Source organism: Mandrillus leucophaeus, unplaced genomic scaffold (assembly GCF_000951045.1).
Source record: "Mandrillus leucophaeus isolate KB7577 unplaced genomic scaffold, Mleu.le_1.0 Scaffold22, whole genome shotgun sequence".
NCBI classification, from domain to species: Eukaryota; Metazoa; Chordata; class Mammalia; order Primates; family Cercopithecidae; genus Mandrillus; species Mandrillus leucophaeus.
The window spans coordinates 6,199,318-6,212,705 of record NW_012102254.1 but is presented as its reverse complement, the minus strand read 5'-3'; the positions used below and the strand labels follow the sequence as shown (position 1 = coordinate 6,212,705).

Genomic DNA, 13,388 nt, shown 5'->3' with positions numbered 1-13,388 from the left:
CATGCCTTCAAAATATATGCAGAACCATTTCTCCCTACCTCCATCACTTCTAAGCCTGTCCAAGCCACTATCATTCCTCATCTGGAATATTGTAATGGCCTCTTAATTTCCCTGCTTCTACTCTTACCCACCTTCAGACCGTTCTCAACAGGACAGCCAATGCAAACTAAAAATATAAGTCAAAGAGCAAAACTCATGCAAGGTTTATGTTAGAATGGCTAAGGACAGACAGCAAAGAATTCACAGAATTTATAGTAACAGGCTTCTTGGCTTCTTTCATGTCTCATAGCTTACACGTCTTTGAATATGTGGTGAGGGGAAAAAAGTTAGATCATGTCATTCCTCTGCCCCCAAGCCCTCCAACTGTTATGCAGAGCAAATCCAAAGCCCTTATCATAGTCTACAAGGTCCTAATGTGCACCTCTCCACCCGACTCCTGATTAAAGAATTTGCTTCTAATAGCCCACTATGGGAATACTCTTTCCGCAGATAGCCACATGCTTCAATGGCCCACTTCTGTCTCTGCCCTCCCTGTCATCTATAAAATAGTCCCACTACAATCTCCCTCTCTCCCCTTACTACTACGTTCTGCATATTTATTTATCATTGTCTCCCTTGACTTGAATGTAAACTCAATGGGCCACAGAGTTCATTTTCTTCACTACGGTATCCGCAGTGCCTGGAACAGTGAGTGACATAGTAGGCACCCAAAACATCTTTTCATATGCTGCCAATAAACCATAGCTGATCCTGGCTTTGAGGCTGAATGACCCAGATCTGTGGAAGGAAAGATGACCTCTCTGCTCAGCAACCGGAGCTGGGGGTGTAACTTCAGGGAGTCTCAGCCTGGCCACGCAGCTGCTGGGTCTCTTTCCGCCCTAAGCAAGCACCCTGCCCAGCTTCCACCCTTTCCAGGGCCCTCCTCACATTGGCTGAAGTCGCCAAGCCCTTTCATCCAATGATAGGGCAAAGCCCGGAAGGGAGGCAGGGCCAGAACGCCGGCCGACCGCGCGGGGCTGCTGAGGGGCGGGGGGACTCCAACCCGCGGGCACAGAGATGTGGAAACCTCATGAAGCCTAGAAGGGCCGGAGGGAGAGGCTGGGAGTTAGCTAGGAGTTGCTGACGCAGTTCCTTCTGCGCTTTGTTCAAGATGTGGGTCTGGCGCTTTCGGTGAGGGGTGCTCTACAGCCTGACATGGGGGGTCGGGCCGGGTTCTGGGAGCGTGTGGGAGACGCAGGCCGGGAGGCCAGGGCTCCTCTGCGGCTGCCCACTTCTGAGATGGGCGCGGCAGCCAAAGGGTTGTGGGCCTCCCCCTTCTCTCGTTCACTGCTGCCCCTTTGTCTCGAGTCTAGTCTCCGACTCCTCGTAGCTGCTCGCTTGGACCAGGCTGGCCGTGGTGACAGCACTGTGTCGTCCCCGCTCCTAAGCAGTGGGCCGTCCGGGTAACAGCGGTCGAGTCCTGCCTAGGCTCTCAGAGGACTCCAGAGCCCCTGAGTATTTGACTCACATCACCAGTCCAATATCCCTTCCGTTACCAGTGAGGAACCCGGGGCCCAGAGAGGAGAACGGAGTCTTGCCCAAGGTTACTCATTCATTCATTCATTCATTCAACAAATATTTATTGAGCACTAACCTAGTAGTGTGCTAGGTCCTGGAGTTATGGTTGTGTACGGGGCAGAACTAAATTCTGGTAGGGGAGAAATGGAACAAGCTTGAAGGGTTAGAAGCAGGGTCTGGGGATCTGGAGGGGGAAACAGAAAACATTTGAGGCTTAGTAATCCTAAGAAATGGGTAAACAGAAAAAAAGAAACATGCTTTTTGTAGTGCTCTTTTAAAGCCTTGTTTCTTTCTGTCTTCCTAAAGACACTTGACTCAGCAGAGTTCTCTCTCTCATACCCCTTGTGCAGACTTTCTGTGGAAAGCTGGATGCAAAGAAGTTCTCCACTGCACTGTATTTTGCAGTTAGATGAGAACATGGAAGCTTTTAGCTATCGATGGAGTGGGTGAAAAGGGGAGGCTGTGGTGTGATGGAATTAGGATTTCCTGCAGACACAGAAGGCTTTTTAATCACTCACTAGCTATAGGACCCTGGGCAAGTCGTTCAATCCCTGGGAACTTCATTCCCTCATCTTTACACTGGAAATGATCCTTCTTACTGCCCACAGTTCTATAGGAAGGGAAGTTACCGAAAGATGGGACACTGCCCTGAGTGTCCACTTGGAGTTCAGGTCTCAGAGAACTCAGTCATTTATATCTGTTTACAGTGACTCAAGACCCTCTTAGGAACTTCTTCACTGAACTCAAGGAGGAGATCAGGCAAGATCTGTGCTGGGCAGATCCTTTGGATTGAGGCTGCTGTGCACAGGAATATGGGTGAGTCGTTCCATTCTCTCCTGGGCAGGTGAGACCTAGATTGTGAAGTTGGTCTGGGCACAGGAATCCTGCTTGTGGGCACCAGGGTTGAAAGGAAGCTTTCCTCAGTGGTTATTTGTCAAATAGGAGAAAGGCACTGAAGTGGGCAGGGGGCCTCTGGACCTTGAGGAGTAGAGTTTTGTTTGAGATGGGAATAAGGGTGATGTGGTAGAACTCAAAATTGGGTGTCATGGGACTTGGATTTGAGTCCCAGTTTTCCTCTAATTTCCAAGTTTTCCTTCCGTGCATTTGGATGTAAGACTGGATAGATTGGGAGGTGCCTTCCAGCTCTGACATACTGAGAGTCTCTGAATAGTGGGACCAGGTCAGTCTCTTAGGGAATTTAGTCCCTGGGATGGCTCTGTTGAGACAGAATTACCAAGAATGCAAACACACCATTATGGTGTTTCCCAATAATATGAAGCACAACAAGGACACACATGTAGAGGAGGGATGGTAGTAGTGATGTGCGGATTTGGCTCTCAGCATCCCTAGGTGCACTCCAGGTGTTAGATAGAATCTTAAACGTGTTTAATTTACCATTTCAAATCAAACAACGCTGACTGAGCCCTCTTTGTGTCAGACACTGTGTAGTAGCTACAGGCAAATCTCACGGGATCTGCTGTCTGAGGGCGTAGAGTTTAATGTATGCGTGTGAGGAAGGACACAGACATACACACAAACAATTCCAGTATAAGGCAAACTCTATATTATAGATTTGTTGTGGCATTTTTTTGGAATACAGAAATTTTTATGTGTCAGATACATCAGCTTTTTCACATGGTGTTAGCTTTTGTTTTATGTTTGAGGCTTAGGCCTTTCCCTGAGATCAAGTAGTCCCTTGATATTTTCTTCTAATTCTTTTTTTTCTTTCAATGTTTACATTTCACTTATCCGTCCCTTGAATTCATTTTCAGGTATTCCCTCTTATTCCTTACTCCATTGCACCTAATCAATAACCAAGGACCATGTAACCATTGCTTAGAGGGACTTGAACAGGCAGATGATGCTGGTGAATTAAAGGAAAACAGCCTACAAGTAAAGCCTCTCTCTCTCTCTCTCTCTTTCTCTCTCTCTCTCTCTCTTTCTCTCTCTCTCTCTCTCTCTCTCTCAGTAGGACTCTACCCTTTATGTATTTGTCACAGCCTGAAATGGATGGTGGTCGTAGGATTAGAAAACTTACCTACCAGTCTCAGAGATTTGTGAGGGCCTTATCAGTCCTCATACATTCACTGGCTATCTGAGATTTTGCTTTTCTGTACAACTGTACAGATACCCCTAGTGTCCTACTAGCCCATGACCTCATGTTTCCTTCCAAACTTCCCCAGCCAAGACCCTACTTCCTTAGTACCTAGGAATTCTTCCAGGATTTCTGAGGGAATTTCCTATTCAATCAGGCAGAAGGGAGCAAACGGGTTTCTTTTTGATCAAACTCTCCTCATTTGGCCCTCTTTGATCTCCTGTCTGGTCCTGCTTCCTCCTCAGCTCCGCCATCACCACCCTGGGCTTTCTCACAATGCATTACTGTGCATTTCTCTTTCTCCCTACCTGCCCCTTTGTGTTAGGTTGTTCTTATGTTGCTATAAAGAAATACTAGCCGGGTGGGTGGCTCACCCCTGCAACCCCAGCACTTTGGGAGGCCGAGGCGGGCAGATCACCTGAGGTTGGGAGTTCGAGACCAGCCTGACCAACGTGAAGAAACCCTGTCTCTACTAAAAATACAAAAAATTAGCTGGGCGTGGTAGCGCATGCCTGTAATCCCAGCTACTTAGGAGGAGAATCACTTGAACCCAGGAGGCAGAGGTTGCGGTGAGCCAAGATCACACCATTGCACTCCAGCCTGGGCAACAAGAGCCAAACTTCGTCCCAGAAAAAAAAAGAAAAAGAAAAAAGAAAAAAAATAAATACCTGTGACTGGGTAAATTGTAAAGAAAAGAGTTTAAACTGATTCATGGTTCTGCAGGCTGTACAGGAAGCATGGTGCCAGCATCTGTTCAGCTTCTGGGGAGGCCTCAGGAAGCTTTTACGCATAGTAGAGTGTAAAATGGGAGGAGGCAGAGCACAGTGAGAGTAGGAGCAAGAGCAAGGCGGAGGGATACTACACACTTTTAAACAACATGATCTCATGAGAACTCACTCACTATCACAAGGGCAGAAACAAGAGGATGGCAATAAGCCATTCATGAGAAATCTACCCCCATGATCCAGTCACCTCCCAACAGGCCCCACCTCCAACATAGAAGATTACATTTCAATGTGAGATTTGGAGGGAACATCTAAATGATATCACTCTTCTAACCCAAATCCCTTTCTCAGTAAGATTATCTGTTTTTTATTTTTTTAATGTATTTATTTATTTTGAGACAAGGTCTCACTGTCTGCCAGGCTGGAGTATGGTGGCGTGATCATGGGCTCACTGCAGCCTCAACTTCCCTCAGCCTCCCAAGTAGCTGGGACCACAGGCATGTGCCACCACACCTGGCTCACTTTTTAAAATTTTTTTACCTAGGCTGATCAAACACCTGGGCTCAGGCAGACCTCCCACCTCACCCTACCAGAGTGCTGGGATTATAGAAGTGAGCCACTGTGCCCAGCCCTCAGTAAGTTTATACATTTTCATGACTTCCTCTGTCCTTTCTGTCTTATCATTCTCAAATTTGCCTTCATGATATATTCCTCTTCCCCTTGTCTAAAATGTTTCTGTGTGTCCCTATCTTGCTTAGTGACGCTACCATTCTTGGTATTTAGACATGGATCTGATGACCTTGGATTGTTTCCTTCAGTCCATCCTCTGTATTCAAAGGATATATGGATGTGTGCGTTATACATGTGGATGCGTTCCTGAAAATAGCTAGACTTCATTGTTCTCTGTTCTCTCATCTTGGATTAGGGTCTTGCTATCTTCTTCATTTGTTCATTCATTCAAAAACATGTGTTGGGTACCTACAACGTGCCAGACCCTCCAGTGTTCACTCTTACTGCATTCCTAGTGTTGTCTCCTAATTCATTTCCCTTCCTTTTTTCTTTTTAACCCCCTCTAATCCATCTGGGCTAATCTTCCTAAAGAGTTCTTTTGCTAATTTAACTTTTGGGTAGGGTAATGCAAAATTTATTGTCCAAACAGGGATACTTTTGTGAGTTAAGGGGGCCACTATTAAATATGCAGGGATAGTAGGCCTAAACTAGCACTATTCTGGGAAAACCAGGATGTATGATTGCCCTACTTGACATCTCTTGGATTCTTTCCTTTCCATTTCCCTCAATTTACTCCCCATGGGTTATCCCAGCTGCCTCTGTCCTCTGTTTTCCATTTCATTAAGCTGAGAGAAACGTGAATGTTCTGGGAGGTGGTAGGAGAGGAACTGTGGGAACTAGGGGAAGTGCATGATAATGCTTGAAAAACTATATTGTTAAGTGAGAAAAAGAAGGAAAATAACAAGAGTGGAAAATAGCAAGGTAGAAAAAAAGAATATAGAATGAAGAAAGAAAATTAAGGATAGATTTCACTCTTCTGTTTAGAACCGGTGTCCCTTTGACCATCAGTTTATATCTATATTTTTCATCTTGTAATTTCAGTATTCTGGTTGGAATCACTTCAGGCAGCTTGATTCTTTCTTATTTTGTTCATTCCAACAACAAGTGTTGAGCACTTACCATGTGCCTGGGACTATTGTAGTGCTAGGAATACAGGGTAAGCAGGGTGGACAAAATCCCTGCCTACATGAAGCTTATATAATATTATGATCTCCCATTTATTTTCATGGATATCAACTCTGTGCCTTTTTATTTTTATTTATTTATTTTTTGAGAAAACACTGCTTATTCTCCAGGGCTCAGCCTAAATTCTGCCTTTTTAAAATGCTTTTCTCCATCATTCCATGCCTTGGTAATTGCTCCCTCCCTCTCCTAGTCCCCTTCATCTCCTGCTTGCATAAATTGTAAATTTGAATTTGCTCTCTTATTGTTTTGCCATACTACTCCATTGTAAGCTCTTTAAAGGGAGTATGACATTTCATGCTTGTATTAGTCTGTTTGGGTTACCATAACAAAATGCCATAAACTGAGTGGCTTAAACAACGGAAACTTATTTTCTCACGGTTCTGGAGCCTAGAAGTATGAGATCCATGTGCCTCGTCATTTCGGTTTCTGGTAGAGGGCTCTCATTCTGGCTTGTAGCTGGCCATCTTTTTGCTATGTATTCTCATGACCTTTGTGTGCATGTGTGTGGAGAGAGGGAGAGCATGTGAGAGAGCTTTTTTGTGTTTCTTTTTATAAACTCACTAATTTTGATGGATCAGGGCCTACCTTTATGACCTCATGTAACCTTAATTATCTCCTTAGAGGCCCCGTCTCCAAATACAGTCACATTGGGGATTAGAGCTTTAACATGCAAATGTTAGGGGGACACAAACATTCAGTCCGTAACAATGCTTCTTTAAATTTTCCCTGTGTTAGACCCAGAACAGGGATATATACAGAGTAGGGTGCTCATTAGTTACGAGTTTAAGAAATGTATGAAGAAAAGAGAAGTTCCAGAGAAGATTAGAAATTGAAAAGAAATTCAGAAAAAAACTATCAACTTTCTCACAGAACTTTGAAGGTGAGTTCACTTGTTCTCCTGCTCTGCATTGCAGTCCCCTGGCTTTGCACTGTTTTCTCCACTTGCCTCATCCTTTATGATTAGGAGAAGTAGCAGCAGCTGAATGTGGGTGAGCCCAGGATCCTGGCAAGAATCCACCCTGCCTCACCATTCTCTTGTCCTATCCCTCATATCTTGGGCATGAGTTTGTGTGTATGTGCCTGTGAATAGAATCCTTGGGCACCTGCACTTCTGAGATGTGAACTTGAATATGTGCAGTTATCTTTTTGCCAATCTCGAGTACCACCATTTGCTATTTCCCTTCTCCAGAAAGTGTGACTCCATTTATCAGAAAGCTATGGGACAATGGGAATTGGTCAAACCTTTTTTTTTTTTTTGAGACAAAGTCTTGCTCTTTTGCCTAGGCTGAAGTGCAGTGGCATAATCAGGGCTCACTGCAGCCTGGACCTCCTGGGCTCAAGCAATCCTCCCACCTCAGCCCCCTGAGTAACTGAGACTACAGGTGCACACCACCATGCCTAACTAATTTTTAAATTTTTTGTAGAGATGTAGTCTCCCTGTCTTACCCTGGCTGGTCTCAAACTTTTGAGCCCAAGCAATTCTCCCATCTCAGCCTTGCAAAGTACTGGGATTACAGATGTGTGTCACCATGCTCAGCCCATCAAACTTTTTTGAATAGCAACAAGCAATACTGCACAACAGTTGCACTCCTTCTGACCCAATTAACTCATTTGTAGAACTTTTGTCCTAGGAATATATTTTAATAGGAAGGAAATTTTGTGTGTATAAAGAGATTACGATAGCATTATTGATAGTAGTTAACTTCAAGGAACAACAGAAATGTCCAACACTAGCAAAATGGAAGGAAATTACAAGGAATTCACTGATCATATGAAGATTAAATAGCAATGTGGAAAAATATGCATAAAAATTAAGTGGAGGCCGGGCGCAGTGGCTCACGCCTGTAATCCCAGCACTTTGGGAGACGGAGGCAGGCGGATCGCCTGAGGTCAGGAGTTCAAGACCAGCCTGGCCAACATGGCAAAACCCCATTTCTACTTGAAAAATATAAAAACTAGCCAGGTGCGGTGGCAGATGCCTGTAATCCCAGCTACTCAGGAGGCTGAGGCAGGGAGAATTGCTTGAACCCAGGAAGTGGAGGTTGTAGTGAGCTGAGATTGCACCACTGCACTCTAGCCTGGGTGACAGAACGAGACTCCATCTCAAAAAAAAAAAAAAAAAAATGTGAGGCAATGATTAGGGAGATGTTGATCAAAGGATACAAAACTTCTATCAGGAGGAATAATTTCAGGAAATCTATTGTATAACATGGTAATTATAGTTAATATCAACATATTTAGACTTGAAAAGTGCTAAGAGAGATTTTAAATGTTCTTACCACGAAAAAATAATAAGTATGTGAAGTAATGGATATATTAATTAGCTTGATTTACCTGTTCCACGTGTAAACATTTATCAAAACATGTTGTATGCTATAAATATATATATACTTTTTTTATCAACTAAAAAATAAATAAATGAACTGCAAGAAGTAGGATGCGAAATATCTACCATGTATTTAACTGTCTGACAATATACATGTGGGCAAGTCTATAAAGGACCATAGTAAGGAAAATAGTCATGTGTTAGTATCATGTAGTTATCTTTTTGCTTTATTTTACATCCCAACTCCCTCTAAGGTCCCATGGTTACCTGTATGTCCAGAGTTTCACATCAAACCAGTTGGGAAATCCCTGCTTATTCTGATGTTTGGTTTCATGTATTGGCATCTCTTGGTTATCCTGCCCCTACTCTGATGCTTTTGCCATCCTTAAATACTTTACTATTATGCCATGCAAGATCCTATCAGAGTTTTGTCTGCCATGCTTTAACTAACCTTCTTTCCCAATTTAGACTCTCAGATTCACCCCTTAAGTAGTCTCAGTCTGTCAGAGTGACAGCATGGTGAAAAGCAGACAGACTAAACTTGCATATAAAACTGGATCCAGCTACAGGCCAGCGCCTGTGAAGTAGGCTGTGATGTGACTAGGCTCAATATTGGAAGAATTGTGTCACCACTTAACAAGATAGGGCTTACATGCAAGGATGTAAACTGGGATCTAGTACCTGGACCTTGAGCAAAAGGTAAGTAAGTAAAACCTACTTACAGCCTAAGACAGAATCCTAGTTGCTATTCTATAAAACCATTTTGAGCACCTTTTACATCCTAACTACAGTATCACTAGTACTAGGGGAATAGGTTAGCAAGAACGAAAAGCCAAACGGATCTAAAGTTCAGTCATCTTTCAGTTCACTTTTTCTAGGGCCAGATTATAGTTGAGCCTGCCATTAGGAGTTAGATGGCTCTGAGCTGGGCGCAGTGGCTCACGCCTGTAATCCCAGCACTTTGGGAGGCTGAGGCAGGTGGATTGCCTGAGGTCAGGAGTTCAAGACAGCCTGTCCAACATAGTGAAACCGCATCTCTACTAAAAATACAAAAAATTACCTGGGCGTGGTGGCGGGCGCCTGTAATCCCAGCTACTAGGGAGGCTGAGGCAGGAGAATCGCTTTAACCTGGGAAGCGGAGGTTGCAGTGAGCCGAGATAAGGCCATTGCACTCTAGCCGGGGGCAACAAGAGCAAAACTCCATCTCAAAAGAAAAAAAAAAAAAAGGGAGCTAGATGGCTCCAATTCAGGGAGTAGAAGATGAGGCAGGAAGGAACTAGGGTGGATTTTATACGATTCATTGCTTATTCTGATCCTGGACCTGTTGGGCTCCCCTCAGCCCTGGCTTTCCATAAGCCTTTACATTGGCTTCTATGTTTAACTTCATTTTTGTCATCTTTTTGCTCTGTTCCCCTGCCCTTGAACACTTAACCCTTCCATATGTCTACCACATCTGGTCCGTGGATAGTTCTCCTTCCTCTGGTACAGAGAATAGGTGACATGTGCAATTTCTGTTTCTCCTGTCAGATGGTGAAACTGGGACTGAGGCGGAGTTAATTCCAAAGCATCATTCCTGAAAGGTACATACTTTCAAGAGAATTCCACAGAGACGTTGCCCAGGAAGTCAAAATTTAGAAGGCTCCTCTGAAGGGAAAGAGAAGACTAGAGAGGACACTGGTATGTTCCAAGCAGGAGAAAATGAGGAGAAAAACAAGAAATTTCAAACATAAGACAGTTAAAGACAATAAAGTACTCACAGAAGGGAGTGACCAAGAATCTGAAAAAGACGATCGTCAGTGCTATGACCCTGCAACAAACAAGAGAGTTCAGGCTGAAAAGAGACAGTATGTATGTACTGAGTGTGGGAAAACCTTTAGTCAGAGTGCAAACCTCACGGTACATGAGCGAATCCACACGGGAGAGAAACCCTATAAGTGTAAGGAGTGTGGAAAAGCCTTCAGCCATAGCTCTAACCTTGTTGTTCATCGGAGAATCCACACTGGACTGAAGCCCTATACATGCAGTGAATGTGGGAAATCTTTCAGTGGAAAGTCACATCTTATTCGGCACCAGGGAATCCACAGTGGGGAGAAAACGTATGAATGTAAAGAGTGTGGGAAAGCCTTTAGTCGGAGTTCGGGCCTTATATCACATCACAGAGTTCACACTGGAGAGAAGCCCTATACTTGCATTGAGTGTGGGAAAGCCTTTAGCCGTAGTTCAAACCTTACTCAACATCGGCAAATGCACAGAGGAAAAAAAGTTTACAAATGTAAGGAGTGTGGGAAAACATGTGGTTCGAATACAAAGATTATGGACCATCAGAGAATTCACACTGGGGAGAAGCCTTATGAATGTGATGAGTGTGGAAAAGCTTTCATCTTAAGGAAAACCCTTAATGAACACCAGAGACTTCATCGTAGAGAGAAACCTTACAAATGTAATGAGTGTGGGAAGGCTTTTACTTCTAATCGAAACCTTGTTGATCATCAGAGAGTTCACACTGGAGAGAAACCCTATAAATGTAATGAATGTGGGAAAACCTTCAGGCAGACTTCTCAAGTTATTCTACACTTGAGAACCCACACTAAGGAGAAACCCTATAAATGTAGTGAGTGTGGGAAAGCCTATCGGTATAGCTCACAGCTTATTCAACACCAGAGAAAACATAGTGAGGAGAAAGAAACCTTGTAGGTAACAAATATTGTGGGTAGTAGGGCTGACTGCTGCTTTTCTAAAAAGTGGCTCTTTAGTATCAACTTTTTAAGTCTACTTCTAAGAATCATACAGGGAAAATAATTAGAAGTAGGCAAAGATTAATGAAAGGGATGTTCATGGCAGCATCATATATGACTGAAAGAAGAAAACCAGATTTTTAGCATTACAGGGTTGAAATGAATGATGAGCTATCCGTGTGATGGTTCTGCAGCCATTATAAACATTTTTAAAGACAATTTAATGCCATGGAGAAATGATTTGGATAAGATGGAAGATAAAACAATGACATACAATCCAAAATTTAAAAAAATATTTATGCATAGGAAAAATTGGGAAGGAAGTAAACCAAAATGTTAACAGTGATCATCTCTGGGTGATAGGATTATAGGTGACTTCTATTTTCTTCTGTGTACTTTTCTATGCTTTCTAGATTTTCTACATGAGAATATACTAATTTTATATTCAAGAAAAAAAGCACAGTATTTTTTAAATGCAATGAAGACATGCTCCTTTTCACTCAGCAGTGTTATGAAAGGCACATAGTATATAGAGCCCGAAGCCCTGGGATTACGCCCTGACATTGGCATTTAGCAGCAGTGGAACCGCAAGCAAGTCCCTTCCTTTTAGAGCATGTTTCCTGTTTAGTAAAATCATAAACACCAATCCTTTGTCTTTTTTAGTTTTAAGACAAGCTGACTTTAGAGTTGTCAACAAAATATAACACTGTTAGGTTAAAAGAACACAGCAAAAATTCACTGAACCCTCCTTTCCCACAGTTGTGGAAGGATCTGCAGATGATGGAAAACAACCTAGGCTTCATCTTTTCAATATATGTCTAGACAACCAGAAAAAACTGAAATTGAAACAATTGTAGACTCAAAAACGTTAGATACATATAAAACTAGTGGGAGACTGTGCCTTCACATGGTATAGAGAGCTGAAAGGCTAAAAGAACAAACTTTGGGGTTGGAGAGATCCATGTTCTAACCCCAGTTCTGCCATGAACTAGCTTATCAGTTTTGGACAAGTCACTTAACTGCTCTGAGCCTCAGACCTGTGTGTAAAAAAGGAATAATTGGCCGGGCGCGGTGGCTCAAGCCTGTAATCCCAGCACTTTGGGAGGCCGAGACGGGCGGATCACGAGGTCAGGAGATCAAGACCATCCTGGCTAACCCGGTGAAACCCCGTCTCTACTAAAAAATACAAAAAATTAGCCGGGCGTGGTGGCGGCGCCTGTAGTCCCAGCTACTCGGGAGGCTGAGGCAGGAGAATGGCGGGAACCCGGGAGTGGAGCTTGCAGTGAGCTGAGATCCGGCCACTGCACTCCAGCCTGGGCGACAGAGCGAGACTCCGTCTCAAAAAAAAAAAAAAAAAAAAAAAAAGGAATAATTACCTACCTTACAAGGTTGTTGTAAGGATTAAGTGAGTAATGCATGAAATATATGGTAAGCCAGACAGATGGTAAATGATAAAATCTTAAGTATAGGACATTGGAGCAGTGTTTCTAAACACTTTAGGGAGAGTGATTAAAGAGAATTTTTGTGTAAGGTAGTACTTGGGATATTTTCAGATGTAATGAACGGAATACCAAGTACTAGCAGCCTAGACCTTAAGAACATTGATTGATTGCTTAAGGGGAAATCTAGAGGTAAGCAGTGCTATGTTTGGTTTGGCAACTCAGCACTTCATCAAACTTCTCTCTTCATAATTTTCAGCATATTGATTTTCATTTTTTCATAACCTCATGATGGCAATACAGTGGCCACAACTGCATCTTGCCTTCACACAACTCCTTCAAATTGGGAAGTGGAAAAGGAGCTGAGGCTTTCTCATCTGGTTTGTTCCTTCTGTCACTGAGAAAAATCACCCTGAAGAAGGGAGGGAGGGGTGTTGAGCAATCAGTATAACAGATGTTTTCTATCTTCCTCTGCCTTTCTTTATGACCAGCCCTCCTTGAAGGTCTCAGCCTATCTTCCACCAATATTTAAAACATTTTAAATGCTTAGCTCAAAGTCAATCTGGAATACTTAGAATCTCCCTATTTTTAACACAGCCATTCCTCTGGGTATACAGTGAATCCCTAAGCCCACTGCTGTCTGTCTTATGCACATAGTGAATTATTGTTTGGGGAATTTTTGATAATACATTATTTAGTCCTCCCACTACAATACAAGAAAATTGAGTGTCAGTGAAGTTAGGTGACTGGCCACTA

At 43.2% G+C, this 13,388-nt stretch overlaps 1 protein-coding gene across 2 annotated transcripts; it reads left to right on the top strand.

Annotated features, from left to right (window-relative positions):
• The first annotated feature begins 1,126 nt into the window (after nt 1–1,126).
• ZNF660 (zinc finger protein 660) lies at nt 1,127–12,023 on the top strand. 2 transcript variants are annotated; one of them, XM_011981130.1, is made up of 4 exons: nt 1,127–1,170; nt 2,265–2,373; nt 3,330–3,450; nt 9,986–11,186. In XM_011981130.1, the coding sequence occupies exon 4, from the start codon at nt 10,157–10,159 to the stop codon at nt 11,150–11,152; it is 996 nt and encodes a 331-aa protein (XP_011836520.1). In that variant the 5' UTR covers nt 1,127–1,170; nt 2,265–2,373; nt 3,330–3,450; nt 9,986–10,156; the 3' UTR covers nt 11,153–11,186. The 2 variants fall into 2 exon arrangements, with proteins under 2 accessions (XP_011836520.1, XP_011836519.1); XM_011981129.1 differs by lacking the exon at nt 3,330–3,450 and having other exon boundaries at nt 9,986–12,023.
• The last annotated feature ends 1,365 nt before the right edge of the window (nt 12,024–13,388 follow it).

Bases quoted from the DNA above. Each gene is read 5' to 3' on its own strand.
- ZNF660 (XM_011981129.1), top strand. From the start codon at position 10,157: ATGAGGAGAAAAACAAGAAATTTCAAACATAAGACAGTTAAAGACAAT.